At 30.1% G+C, this 13,240-nt stretch overlaps 2 protein-coding genes across 3 annotated transcripts; one reads left to right on the top strand and one right to left on the bottom strand.

Annotated features, from left to right (window-relative positions):
- Positions 1-103: 103 nt before the first annotated feature.
- Positions 104-6,936, top strand: LOC103865087 (major pollen allergen Ole e 10). Its single transcript, XM_009142867.3, has 4 exons — positions 104-1,992; positions 2,846-3,259; positions 5,379-5,409; positions 5,500-6,936. Exons 1-4 carry the CDS (start codon positions 1,935-1,937, stop codon positions 5,684-5,686), a joined length of 690 nt encoding a protein of 229 aa, XP_009141115.1. The 5' UTR covers positions 104-1,934; the 3' UTR covers positions 5,687-6,936.
- Positions 6,937-7,690: 754 nt separating this feature from the next.
- LOC103865086 lies at positions 7,691-8,948 on the bottom strand. 2 transcript variants are annotated; one of them, XM_009142865.3, is made up of 4 exons: positions 8,697-8,948; positions 8,367-8,613; positions 8,093-8,281; positions 7,691-8,012 (listed from the first exon to the last, which is right to left on the bottom strand). In XM_009142865.3, exons 2-4 carry the CDS (start codon positions 8,601-8,603, stop codon positions 7,917-7,919), a joined length of 522 nt encoding a protein of 173 aa, XP_009141113.1. In that variant the 5' UTR covers positions 8,604-8,613; positions 8,697-8,948; the 3' UTR covers positions 7,691-7,916. The 2 variants fall into 2 exon arrangements, with proteins under 2 accessions (XP_009141113.1, XP_009141114.1); XM_009142866.3 differs by having other exon boundaries at positions 8,367-8,610; positions 8,697-8,938.
- Positions 8,949-13,240: the final 4,292 nt, after the last annotated feature.

Here is a 13,240-nt window from a genome sequence, read left to right as displayed (position 1 = left end):
TTATTTCCGAGGACTTTTTTCGTCGGTATGTCGTCGGAATAGCGTTATTCCGACGACATACCGACGATATTTTCCCTCAGTATGTCGCTGTTTTCTTGTAGTGTCTTGGTACGTAAGCTTAAAGGTACTGTAAATAGCAATGGGTTTGGGCTACAATACGTGTTATGTGTACTCTCACATGTGGTGAACTTTGGTTTACATAGATAGGAATAAACGTTGACATGATCAATGGGATGTCATTTGTGGATATATAGTATTATCTTAGGGTACGGTTGCATTGATGATCAGGAAGAATCTTGTTTGACTGTGTATCTAAAGAGTTAGCAGAGGTTATGAACTTTGTTTGACTGTGTATGTAAGACTCAGACATTGAAGGCTTTTTAGGGTTGCTATTTTATTCATCGGCCAATTAATGTGACACACACTAACTTAAGAGAATCGATAGAACAAAAAACAAATAATGTCAAAGAATTAATTTCTTATAACCATTAAGATTAGGTGAATCCGAATTTTGGATATAGTCGGTCCAAAATTCTTTTTTCATCATTTGTTATGTTGTTGCTATAACCAATTTGTATCCCACTTGCTTTTCCTATTCATTTGCTCATCTTCCCTACCCTCTTACACGGGATTACTTCTGATTTTATGTTTTCTTCTTATTACTTTATTATTGTTTAGTACTCTTTTTTTTTTTGTAACACATTTAGTACTCTTTTTAACACCGAAAGTTGTATCTTTGGTTGTTTTTGTCCACTAAAATCCCACCGCACAAATATACGGTCGATGTAATTAACGTTAAGTTTCTTTTTCCACTCTTTTTCTTCTTTTTCTAAAGTTATGATTTCATATTTGTGTCGATAATGCAAAGAGATTACCGCAATCGAAGATAAAAACTTTAATAATAAGGGTCTAAACATTTTTAAATTATAGCTACAGTTACCTTCTGGCTAGATAGCCTATACATGCTACAAGAGAGCTGGGTGAAAATATGAATAATAAATACACAAAGTTGGTGTGAGATTAGTCAAAAGTACGCCTGTTGCTATATTTTGGAAGGTCCTACTTCGACATAAAGTCAAAATCAATCAAATTGCTATATTTTGAGGAGCAAAAAGTATACTACTATACCTTGCTTTATTTCAAATGATATACTGAAATAATTGTTGCTGCAGATCTCTATGTCTTATAAATAGTGGATATCGCTTCTCCAAGCAAAAAAATTAAGTCAGTAGTCTTAAAAATACAATTGCATAAGAAAGATTATACATGACATGACTAATTTAAACTAGACATATAAACATGAACAAGATAATGAGAACATGTTGAATTTCTACAGTTTTCACATCCATGTAAAATACAAAGTGTTTATTTTCGAGGTCAAAGTGTTAATTGCAAGGTTTGTATAAGTGATCGCCTCTTTTTGGTCAAGATGATTAAGTCTCTATATTTTGTTTTGTTTACTTTAAAATCTTTAGTTAAGAGCTATGCAGTGATAGTTATGTGATGTGAGACCCACAACTCAAATTGTTTATGCTATTCTAAGCGGCAAATAATTTATGCTTATGTAGAAGTTCAAGAAAGAAAGGAAACTAATGAAAAAGTCCTCATTGTGACTGAATAAAGTTAAAAAAGAAAGAACCAGGGAATATAAGAATCAAAAGTGTGAGGAAAAACCATCATTACAAGCATCACTCACTAGAAGCAGCCCACATTACATTTTGCATTGCCCACAAAACCTAAATCCCAAACAAATCATTACCCTCTCTCTCTCTCTCTCTCTCCCCCCCAACTCCCCAGCAATCAACTCCATAAACCCAAATTACTAACACACAGCTTCTCTCTATATATATAGTTGATAAGAAGTATTTGGAGACATAAGACTGGAAGATTTAGAGCTTTAATAGAGAAGAAGAGTTACGGTTGTGTTTTTTGTAATGGGAAAAGGCTTCAGAATAGTAACAAGTCTTCTTCTTCTCTTCTTCGTCTTCCCAGGTTACTTTTCTCAATCCATCACTGAAACAAGAAAAGCTTTTCTCAGTTTTTATTTTTAAATAAAATATTGTTAAAGTAGCATATATATATATATTTATTGTAAGATTTGGTTGTTGCAAATTTCATTTTATTCTTTTTCTAAGGAATAGAACATGCACATGATTTATTCTAACCCACACTGTTTTGATATATGAACATATGTAAGTGATATAACACCATAGTTTTGATTAATGGTGAATCCAAACGTTTTTGAATTCGTTCTTGCTAAAAATAACGTTTATATATAGCTTGGGATTTATTATTCTAAAGATGCGGAAAGTTAATCTATGTCTTAGGATTATTCAGAAAAACTATAAAATATGTCTTTAGAACTTTAATTATCTATATTCTGAGTATAAATGTTTTTTTCTTAGGAAAATGTTCCTTTTCTTGTTCATCTAGTTCTACCAGATTCGATTTTTTTTCCAATTTTCATTAATATCAATACTGTAGATAGGTGAATTCTAATTGCTTTATTTTTAAAATTAAGGTGAATTTGTATCTAATTTCTTATAAAAAAGATGAAGTTAATTTTGTTTTCTCATGTGAACCGGAATGGAGTCGAAGCTTGCAATTATTCTAGTCGTTACTTTTTCTTGTTCAGTTCAAAGATTCTCTATATTGTCTTTTTGTTTATTGTTTCTAAGGTTTGTCTTCGTGTTTTACCCTTTTTAATTTAATTTACAAATTAAAGGCACTTATCTTAGAGATGATAATAATTAATTATGCTCTAACTTTACCAACCAAATCTGAGACATCATTGTTAATGTTTCTCACATCTTATTCCATTAACGTAAACTATGTGATTTTACAGGTGCAAAAGCTAGTACTCAACCAATAGAAGAAGAAAAGGACATAACCACACCTTTAGCCACAAATCCAACAACCAGCGAACCAACTGTTGTCCCTAATTCTGATTCTGACGCTTCTGCTGTCGTCACAACGCCACTAACGGTTCCAACGCCACCACGCGTTGCAGCCCACCCAGGTGAAAGTTGGTGTGTTGCGAGAGAGAACGCTCCAAAAATAGCGTTACAAGCTGCTTTGGACTATGCGTGCGGGATCGGTGGAGCAGACTGTTCAGAGATCCAAGAAGGAGGAAAGTGTTATAATCCAAACTCGTTGATAGCACATGCATCTTTTGCATTTAACAGTTATTACCAGAAGAATCCAATCCCTAGTAGTTGCAACTTTGGTGGAAGTGCTGTCACTATCAGTGGTGACCCAAGTAAGTCTTTCTGTCTAAAATTTAATTCAAAAGAATATGTGATTTTTCTATCCAATAAAATTTGTCGGACCCGGAACAAATCATGTTAATAAGCCATCTCCTTATGGTTGGTATTAAAATTAGTAACTTAGAACATTTTTCCATTTTGATATTATTGTATACTGACATATGAGACTTAGACTTAAGAAATGTATGTATCCGTTTACTAGTTGGAAATTTTTAGAAAAAAACATTGTAGTTGTTATATTCTAACAACTAGTAATAAACTAGAATGATCGTGACAAAAGAAAAATAATAATATTGACTATTACGTCGTGGTAACTTTGCGCCGATTGAATTATATTATTAAAATATTAAACATATTATTGACAAATTTAAAATTTATATATGATCGAACTGTTTGTATATGTATACGATTTTGATTGTTTACAAAATCATCTATATATTAGGGATAAATGTCCCACATCGGATATTGGAAGGGATCCTTAGCAATATATAAGATGAATGTGCCACTCTACTTAGCACCAATTGGTTTTAGGTTGGAAGCCCATCTAGCTTAACATGGTATCAGAGTCCGATCCACGCAGTCCAACCCGATCCACATCGATCTGGCCCAAAGTCGGCCCATCGATCCTTGCCCGAGCATTCCGAGATTGACGCTCAAAGAGCCATCACCTCGAGGGGGCGTATTAGGGATAAATGTCCCACATCGGATATTGGAAGGGATCCTTAGTAATATATAAGATGAATGTGCCACTCCACTTAGCACTAATTGGTTTTAGGTTGGAAGCCCATCTAGCTTAACACTATATGTTAGACCAATATATTTGAATATTTTCTTTTACTAACTTATCAGTAAATAAAATTCATATATTTTCGACTTTGAAGTTACACTAATTTTCAAAATATTAGATTTTTAATTTCCTTTTGACATAAAATAGAAAATTGAAAATATTAAAAGGACAATTACAAATCGGGTTAGGCTTATAATTCGAAGAATAGTTTGGTTATAGACCACATTAAGACAATATAAAATTTTGTAGTCCGACTATTATTATACTTAAAGCCTAAATATAGAAAGATTATGATATTATTTGTTTAAAGGATGAAAGTTAGTTAATGTGATATATATCATTAATTACTATAAAATGTCATTATAAATGTTTTCCTAGACTATGAAAAATAATTAGGCAGGTGCCAAAGCCTTTTTTTTTAATCTTCAATATAAATTTCATAATTTAAGTTCTAAATCATTGTGTTGCAAGAAAATATATTTGATATATAAGTTCGTTTGGTAATATCAAAACAACTTAATTTTGTATTACTGTTTATATAAATTTCTGTAGGTGAGGAATGCTTAAGAACCAAACAATATTCTCTTTTTTATTGACAAAACAATTTTGAATAGATGCGTCTCTTTGCTATTAAATAAAAAATCAACACTTAAAAAATAATTATTTTCTGATTTATAGCAAAAACATGCAATACTTAGGCCAAATATATAGCAAACTTTGATTTAAATTGATGTCCAAGTAATACGGACTAAGAGTATATCTTACACTTTAAAAAAAAATTATGTTGGATCACAATATAAATCAACTTTAAGCTATTTAAAAAAAGTCTCATTTAATGAGATCGTCGAGTATTAATTTAATGAAATCGCTGATTATTAAGTTTATCATATCATATACGTCTGTGTTTGAGTTAATATAAGTTTTCCTAATAATTAGATTTTGGGCTTACTAATTTTTCAATTGATTTTTATGCTGCCACGTAAACCAAATTGACATCCTAATTAAGTGAAATCTAAGCAAGATATTTTTTTAATTAATACAAACTTAAAGTTACAATTTTTTTAAATGTTTTTCTATTAATATATAGAGGATCCAATAGGTAATAAACCAACAAACCAATAAATATATTTATTTACAATTTTTTTGTTCATAATATTTTGTGTGCTATCTATTAACATTGCAAATTGCTTTCGAATATGAACTGTTTCTTCGTGACTGTAGTACATATTAGACATAAACAGGGTTGAGATAATGATTAATTTTTTTGCACCATTGAGATTGTGTTGAGAGAATCCATCTAAATAAATGTTTTTCTCTGTTGACAGGTGTAGGATCATGCCACTTTCCGTCTACAAGGTATAGATCTCTGGAAAACAGACTATTATCTAATAATAACAACACAAGAATTTGTGAGATGATGACTATGTTGGAATGTGATAATTGCAGCACGAATGAATCGACATTGAACGTAAGTGAGGATGGATTAGGGCTTTTTGGGAGAATACCATCGCACCCGACTCCCAAGCCCGAAGCTTCAAGCTCCTCTTCCAGAACTTTCTCACATCTCTACTTCCATTCTCATCTTCTTTGCTTTTTGTTTTTATATCATGTTCCCGTGGTGGTATTAGGTTAGTTATGTAATATATATATATCGAAATTTAAGCTAGTTTTTAATTCAGTTCCAAACCTAATCGTTAATATATCATAGTATATTATACACAATATTTATAAATACATTGTACCATACAAACAGTATTCTGGTAGTTAAGTGACAATTTCACCTTTTTTTTTTTCTAAATGGATTTTATTATAATGGAGAGTTTTATTTAAATACTGTGACCTGATTGGTCTGTGGATACAAGGAGGTCTCGGCTTGCCACGGTGCTGCTGCTCGATGCTCCATCAGAAGCATTAGTAACAGCTCCAACGTGCTTGGACGAAACTTCAGTCCGCTTCTCTTCAAAAACATGAAGCAAAGATTTAGCTCCTTCTATACCTCTTGAAGGAGCATTTTCCACTGCATTTCTTGCCTAAACCACACAACACTATCGTATTACAATATGTTGTTTTTTTTTCGGGACAAACAAACATGTAAAAAGAGTGACCAAGAACCAACCTGCGTAGACCCATCAAACACTATCTCTGGTATTGTTGCGAGTCTTAACCGTTTCGGTGGAGGCTGCAACGGTTTTCTAAGAATCAGTTAGAGAGGCACCGACGGATTCTGCAATGGATGTAACCGATTCTTTGGCTTCGTTAAGAGCAGAAGTGGCCTTCTCCAAGAAAGATACCAATTTGGAATATTTATCAGAGAGAAACAGAGACATATAGTTTTGGAATGTGTAATGACGAGAGCTGTTAGAGAGGGCTGTTTCAACTCAACTATTGAGAATCTACTACACATGACTTCCTTTATCAACTATTGATTTCACTTTACTACAAATTTAGTAGCATCATTCATTTCGTTTCGCTGGATATATATATTTAAACTTCTGATGCATTTGTCTCTACGAATACGATATATCTCTTGGGAAATCCAACTCTATCCTCACCGATTATTGAGAGCATAGAGCACCTCTTCGTTGCAAGTGCATTCAGCCAAGTCATCTAGTCAAGATTGTCTTTGAAACCTTTGTTTCTCAAGTTAGTGTCTTATGCACCGCCAGACCTGAAATTTATGAAACCATAAACATGTGAAGGTGATTTTTAACAAAAATGTTATTTTTAATAATTTTTAAAGGCACCCACTTGCGTGAGGCATCTAAGATTCAGTTAGCCTCTCAGAACTTTGGTCTCATTATGTACTACATGAGAGTAATTCAGATTATCTATAACATAAACAGATAAACTGAGTTATAGTGTTTTACCAAAAAAAAAAAAAAACTGAGTTATAGTGATTCCTTTAGTTATATCTACAACTTCACAATTTACCTTAAATTCATTTGAGACAAATAGAATGAGAATATCCAAGTAGTTGGCATTGTGCATATTAGCTACATATGCCACATGCGGCATGCCTAAAAAAACCATTAGTAAGGAGAAACTGTATAGTTAAGTAAAATAGTGGAAAGCATTAATGGAAAAAAACAGTAGAGTTAGTAACGAAACAGTGAAACCTTTGGTAAGAAAACTATAGAGTTAGAACAAAATAGCGAAATCTACATGTCTTATAATTCAGAGCTACTTCATCGCATGGAAAAGTCCAAGATGAAATCATGGTTTTGGAGGAGAAACTCCAAAAGTTAGTAATTATTTCTGCATCCCAATTGCAAGCAACCAATAAAACAACCGAGTTATTGTCTGAAATGCTGAGAGAAGTCATATTTCTTGCAAGATCAAACGTAATGTAGTTTATATGAAAAAAGGAAATTAAAACTCATGTAGTTCATAATCTTATTGGCTAGTAGAATATTGTTATTCACCTGATTGTTTAGGGTTCTACATTCCTCTCTTGATTGCCAAGTATGAAGAAGTTAGGCTTTTATTCATTTATTTATTTGAGCAGAAGAAGTTAGGCTTTTATAAATCCTGTTTTTGAGTTTTTTTTTGTTAGAGAAGAGTCTTATTTCTTGTTTTAGGTTGAGAAGCTTATTGTGAATGTTTGATTGGCTTTTAGAAGTTCCTTAGAATCCATCACTAATCACAAAAGAAATTACTTGTTTTTGGGTTTATTGGTTCTTACTTCTTACACAAGTTCATGGGAACAATCAAGATATCAAAATACAAAATAAAAACAAAGACAGATAGACACAATATCAAACCAAAATAAAAAAGGAAGGAAATAAATAATCAAAAGGCTTTTACAGGTGGGTTCTTTCTTCTAGTGCTGTCTCTCTGTTCTTCTTCTTCATCAGCTTGACATTTTATTTTGTAGTAGATGTCTTGAGAAGATCAAGAACTCCACAACAGTTTTTCCACCATGGCGTTGTATCAACCCCACGCTCACCAGTTAACAAAGGCTGCAAACACATATCCAACTTGTCAAAACAAATTGAATTTATACAATCTTCTAGTAAGAGAGTTTTGCTTAAAATCTGACCTGATTGTCTGTGGATATGGGAAGGTCTCGGCTCGCCACGGTGGTGCTGCTCGATGCTCCACCAACAGCATTGGTAAAAGCTCCAACAAGCTTGGTGGAAACTTCAGTCTTCTTCTCTTCCAAACCATGAATCAAAGTTTTGGCTCCTTCTATACCTCTTGACATATAATTGCCCAAAACATCTCTTGCCTAACCAAAACCATATCAAAATATGTTATTTTTTGGGGACAAACAAACATGTAAAAGTTGGTGTAAAGAGTGACCAAGAACCGACCTGTGTGGACACATCAGACGCTTTCCCTGGCGCAGCTTCGGCCTCGCTCTTGACCGTTTCAGTTGTGGCTGCAACGGTTTCCTGAGCATCGGCTAGAGAGGTTCTGGCAGTTTCAGTGGAGGCTGCAACGTTTTTTTGAGCATCAGTTAGAGAAGCACCGACGGATTCAACAGTGGCTGTAACGGATTCTTTGGCTTCATTAAGAGTAGAAGCTGCCTTGTCCAAGAAAGTTGCCATTATCTATCTGCTGATGTTGTAGTATAATTATTGTCAGAGACAAACAGAGATTTATATAATAAGTAAGAAGAAGACCGAGAGGAGTTCAAGAACTTTGGAATGTGAAACGAAGTGAGCTGTTGGAGAAGGCTATTTCAACACCTCCAGCGAAACAACTATTCAGAATCTCCAAACGTGACCACCTTTATGCAAATCTTGATTTTGTTTGACAAGAAATCGTATTACCTTGATTATTATAATTTTATAATAATATATGTAACAAAAATAGTCACGAGTATAATAAATAATAAGGTAAAAATTTAAGAAAATAATTTAAAAATAGCAATAATAAATAGTAATAATAATTGGGTTGCATTACCTATTCAAATAGGTTGATGATTGAAGTATGAAATTGTCCTACATTCAATTGTATTGCCAGCTTCTTTATCCACATTACCAACTAGACGACAGCTCCTTTTAATGCCCCCACTGTTTCTTTTGTTTTTGCTTATTGTATACTGTATTTACAAAGTTTGAACATTCGCTGCAAAATTTGAAACGGTATGGTCACCACCACTGCATTTACAACAGTCCGAAGACGGTTGATGCACCGCTAATTACGAATCTACGATGCAACTATACGTTGAATAGTAAATCAAAACGATAAAAATATCAAATCTTTTATAATAAATTTCTTATAAACTGTTTTTCAAAAAGTTATTTTTTCAGAAAAGATAATTACTTTAGGGTTGTTAAAAACTAACCAATCAAAACAAAAGTGGAGTAAGAATAATTATTCTTTTCTTTTAGTGGGAAAAAATAAATTACTCTCTTTTATTTTTAAAGTTAGGAGTGTAACCCCATGGATATGCCGACATAAACGTAATTTATAGTGTTTTTAGTTATTTCATTCCAATTTCCAGCCAATCACCCCCGAAAAACCCCCAAGCTAAAGGTCAATTTGTATGTCTTTACTAAAATTAATCGATCATTCCTACGAATATAAGATTTTACACTAACTAGATGTTTTGTGTTTTGTTTTTACAAGTACCAAAACAAACTAAAATATAACTTTTTTTGCTTAACGGTTATGTTTATAACTTGATCTTGTATCGTATAGAATATAAATAGTAACAATATAAGCTGAATTATACTGTGGACACGCCATATCAAATCCTAATCAAATAAGGTTATTGTAAATTTCTTCGTTTTAATAATTTGTGTACTTGGAAAAGTCGATGTGAATCTGTGGTATAGTACACACTTGCATATATTATCAGTTATAATGATGTGAATTTATAATGGGAATGAGATTTCTTATTCGATCGTGGGACCTTTGTTTGAAAACTACTATAGATGAAAACAACTGATTCCAACATATCCAAAGCCAACTAATCTTTTGAATTATGTGCGATCTTAACATTTATTTCCTCACACCAACTTCTAAATTCAAAGTCCAAATGTTTTTCTTTTTGAATTGCTTTAAGAGAGGTACACAATTTTATAGGAGACTTTAAAAACAAAAAGATGGACATTTGGATACCCGTTTCAATTTGGTTTGAGCTTTCAAATTTCATTCGGATTTTTTTTTTCTATTTTTTGGCAGGATTCAGTTCTGTTTTTTTTTCAGACATCAAAAATTATCCAACAATTCAAAAAATTCAAAATATCTAAATTATCCAAAAGTCTGATTACAATATATAAACTATCCACAATCATCTACATTAACAGAAAATTTATAATATGAAAACTATCTAAACTTCCTAAAAATACCTGAAAATAGCCAAATTATCCAAAATTAAATAAAAGAGGTTAATGAGCTTAAATCACTTAGATTTTTTTTTTGTTGTATGTGTTGGGGGAGGGGGTGGAGTTGACTCTCAAGCTATGTAATCTTTAATCAAATTCTACATTTAGATATTCGTCCAGCACCAAATTCTATCGGGTTCATTTGTTTGCCCAGATCTAGTCTAATTTCATATAAGTCATTTTATAATCCTACACTAGGATAAGACCCGCGCCTTGCGCGGGATTAAGTTATTATTTTTATTATATTTTGGAGAATGAAACAATAGTTTGACTTCATTTGGATTACGGGTGTTCAATCCGGATATCGGGTTGGTTTCGGTTCGGTTCGGTTTTTTTCGGTATTTGGTTACTAAAATATAACTACTATTCTAAATCCATATTTACTTTGACTTTAGTCTTTCACATACTTTTGAAAGATTTCAACTGGACGACTAAATTGATCAGCCAATCTTGTTGTTTAAATCATTAGTGTTTATATATATATATATATATATATATATATATTATTTAGTTTGAATATTTATTAAATAAAAATTCATATGCGTTATATTTTATGATCATTTGTAACTTATTATAACAAAAAAATAATCTATTGATCACAAAATTTTCAGAGTGGGAATATTCAAATTTCTAATAATATATAGACGTTTTAAAAAATTCAAATATAACATATAAGAAAAAATATAAATGTTTTTATTATATATTTAATGTAATTTTTTAATATCTTTCAATAATATAAAATTAAAAAAAAAGAACTAAGATACCAAAATTGTTATCAAATATTTATTATTCATAATAATTAATTTTCATATATACGTTAATCATATTAGGTAATTCTGTAGCTTCTAATTAAGGAAAGTGCAAAAAAAAATTTGGTAGATTATTTATCAATTCGATAGTTAGTTTAATACAAAATATAATGTAAGTCAAGATGGATCAACCTATTTTTCTAAGAATAGTATATTTTATATAGTCATTTATTAAATGAGAATTTATAATCATACAGTTCTATGATCATTCATATCATTTTATAACTGAATATTTAAATCATCGATAACAAAATTTTCAATGTGAAATCTTTAATAAGTTTATAATTTATAAATGTTTTTGAAAATTCATTGAAAGTTTTAATATTAAAATATTTATGTAATCTTATGGTATATAGTATAATCTATATATATATATATATGTTTTATTATTAAATGATATTTTTTACTCATATGGTTTTAAAATAATGTGTATCTTCTTATAATATTAAATAAAAGTTCATATTAATATAATTTTATGATCATTTGTAACTTATTATGACAAAAAAATAATCTATTGATCACAAAATTTTCAGAGTGGGGATCTTCAAATTTCTAATAATTTATAGACGTTTTGAAAAATTCAAAATATAACATATAAAAAAAATTATAAATGTTTTTATTAAATATTTAATGTGATTTTTAAATATATTTTAATAATATAAAATTAAAAAATGAACTAAGATACAAAAATTGTTATCAAATATTTATTATTCATTATAATTAATTTTCACATATACGTTAATCATATTAGGTAATTTCGTAGCTTTTATTTAAGGAAAGTGCAAAACATTTTTTGGTACGTTATTTATCAATTCGATAGTTAGTTTAATAAAAAGTGTAATATAAGTTAAGATGGACCAACCTATTTTTCTAGGAATAGTATATTTTGTATAGTTATTTATTAAATAAGAATTTATAATCATACGGTTCTATGATCATTCATATCGTTTTATAACAAAATATTTAAATCATCGATAACAAAATTTTCAATCTGAAATCTTTAATAAGTTTATAATTTATAAATGTTCTTGAAAATTCATTGAAAGTTTTAATATTAAAATATTTATGTAATCTTATGGTATATAGTGTTTAATATATATATATATATATTTTATTATTAAATGATATTTTTTACTCATATGGTTTTAAAATCATGTGTATCTTCTTATAATAAAAATGTTAAACCATTGATCATTAATTTTTAACATAATAATTTTAATAGTTTTAGTCATTTATTGTCGTTTTTAAAAATTCAAAATATAACATATACGAAAAAATCTAAATTTTATTTTTATAGCTAATTTGATTGTTTAATTTATTTTAATAATATAAAATTAAACAAAAAATGATGGAGGAGATATACATTGTTATCAAATCTTTATTATTAAACTCATTAATTGTCATATATATATTAGTCATTTATGGTAATTCCGTAGGTTTTATTTAAGGAAAGAAAATATCATATCATATCATTATATCATATAGTTTGACCAACTTATGTATCTAACAACATATAAAAATCGAATGTGGACCTACTTATTTTTCAATTGAATGTAATTGACTACCTAATTGAGTGCCACCTATGCATTGGGGCCTCTTTTAATTAATACAAAATTGAGGTTACATCTTTTCAAATGTTCCTCAATTAATATATAAGGGATTATTTGTTTTGTTTTTTTTTATACATCTTAAAAATTAGGGCTGCACAAAAAATCCGAACCCGAAAAACCAAATCGTGTCCGATCCGGAAAAGTAATATCAAACCCGAACCTAAACATGTTAAATATCCTAACGGGTTCAAAATTTGGTATCTAGATAACCGGAACAAAACCCGATCCGAACTGAAATATTTCAGGTAATATATCTGAATCATATTTATAGACTTGCATATATTAGCTTAGATTTAATATCCAAAAAATGTATAAGCTATTTTGAAATTGTCCAAAATATTTGAAAACATATAGAAATAGTCAAAAGTAAATATCTAAAATAGCAAAATAATACTAAAAACGCCAAAACACTTAAAATATATATTTATTC

This window comes from Brassica rapa, chromosome A04, assembly GCF_000309985.2.
Source record: "Brassica rapa cultivar Chiifu-401-42 chromosome A04, CAAS_Brap_v3.01, whole genome shotgun sequence".
Classification (NCBI taxonomy): domain Eukaryota; kingdom Viridiplantae; phylum Streptophyta; class Magnoliopsida; order Brassicales; family Brassicaceae; genus Brassica; species Brassica rapa.
The sequence above is the reverse complement of the archived record's forward strand: the minus strand, read 5'-3'. Positions and strand labels throughout refer to the sequence as shown.

Bases quoted from the DNA above. Each gene is read 5' to 3' on its own strand.
- LOC103865087 (XM_009142867.3), top strand. From the start codon at position 1,935: ATGGGAAAAGGCTTCAGAATAGTAACAAGTCTTCTTCTTCTCTTCTTC. The intron at 3,260-5,378 runs GTAAGTCTTTCT...CTCTGTTGACAG, and splicing joins CACTATCAGTGGTGACCCAA to GTGTAGGATCATGCCACTTT. The intron at 5,410-5,499 runs GTATAGATCTCT...TGATAATTGCAG, and splicing joins TGCCACTTTCCGTCTACAAG to CACGAATGAATCGACATTGA.
- LOC103865086 (XM_009142865.3), bottom strand. From the start codon at position 8,603: ATGGCAACTTTCTTGGACAAGGCAGCTTCTACTCTTAATGAAGCCAAA. The intron at 8,282-8,366 runs GTCGGTTCTTGG...GGTTTTGGTTAG, and splicing joins CGTCTGATGTGTCCACACAG to GCAAGAGATGTTTTGGGCAA. The intron at 8,013-8,092 runs GTCAGATTTTAA...ATGTGTTTGCAG, and splicing joins CCATATCCACAGACAATCAG to CCTTTGTTAACTGGTGAGCG.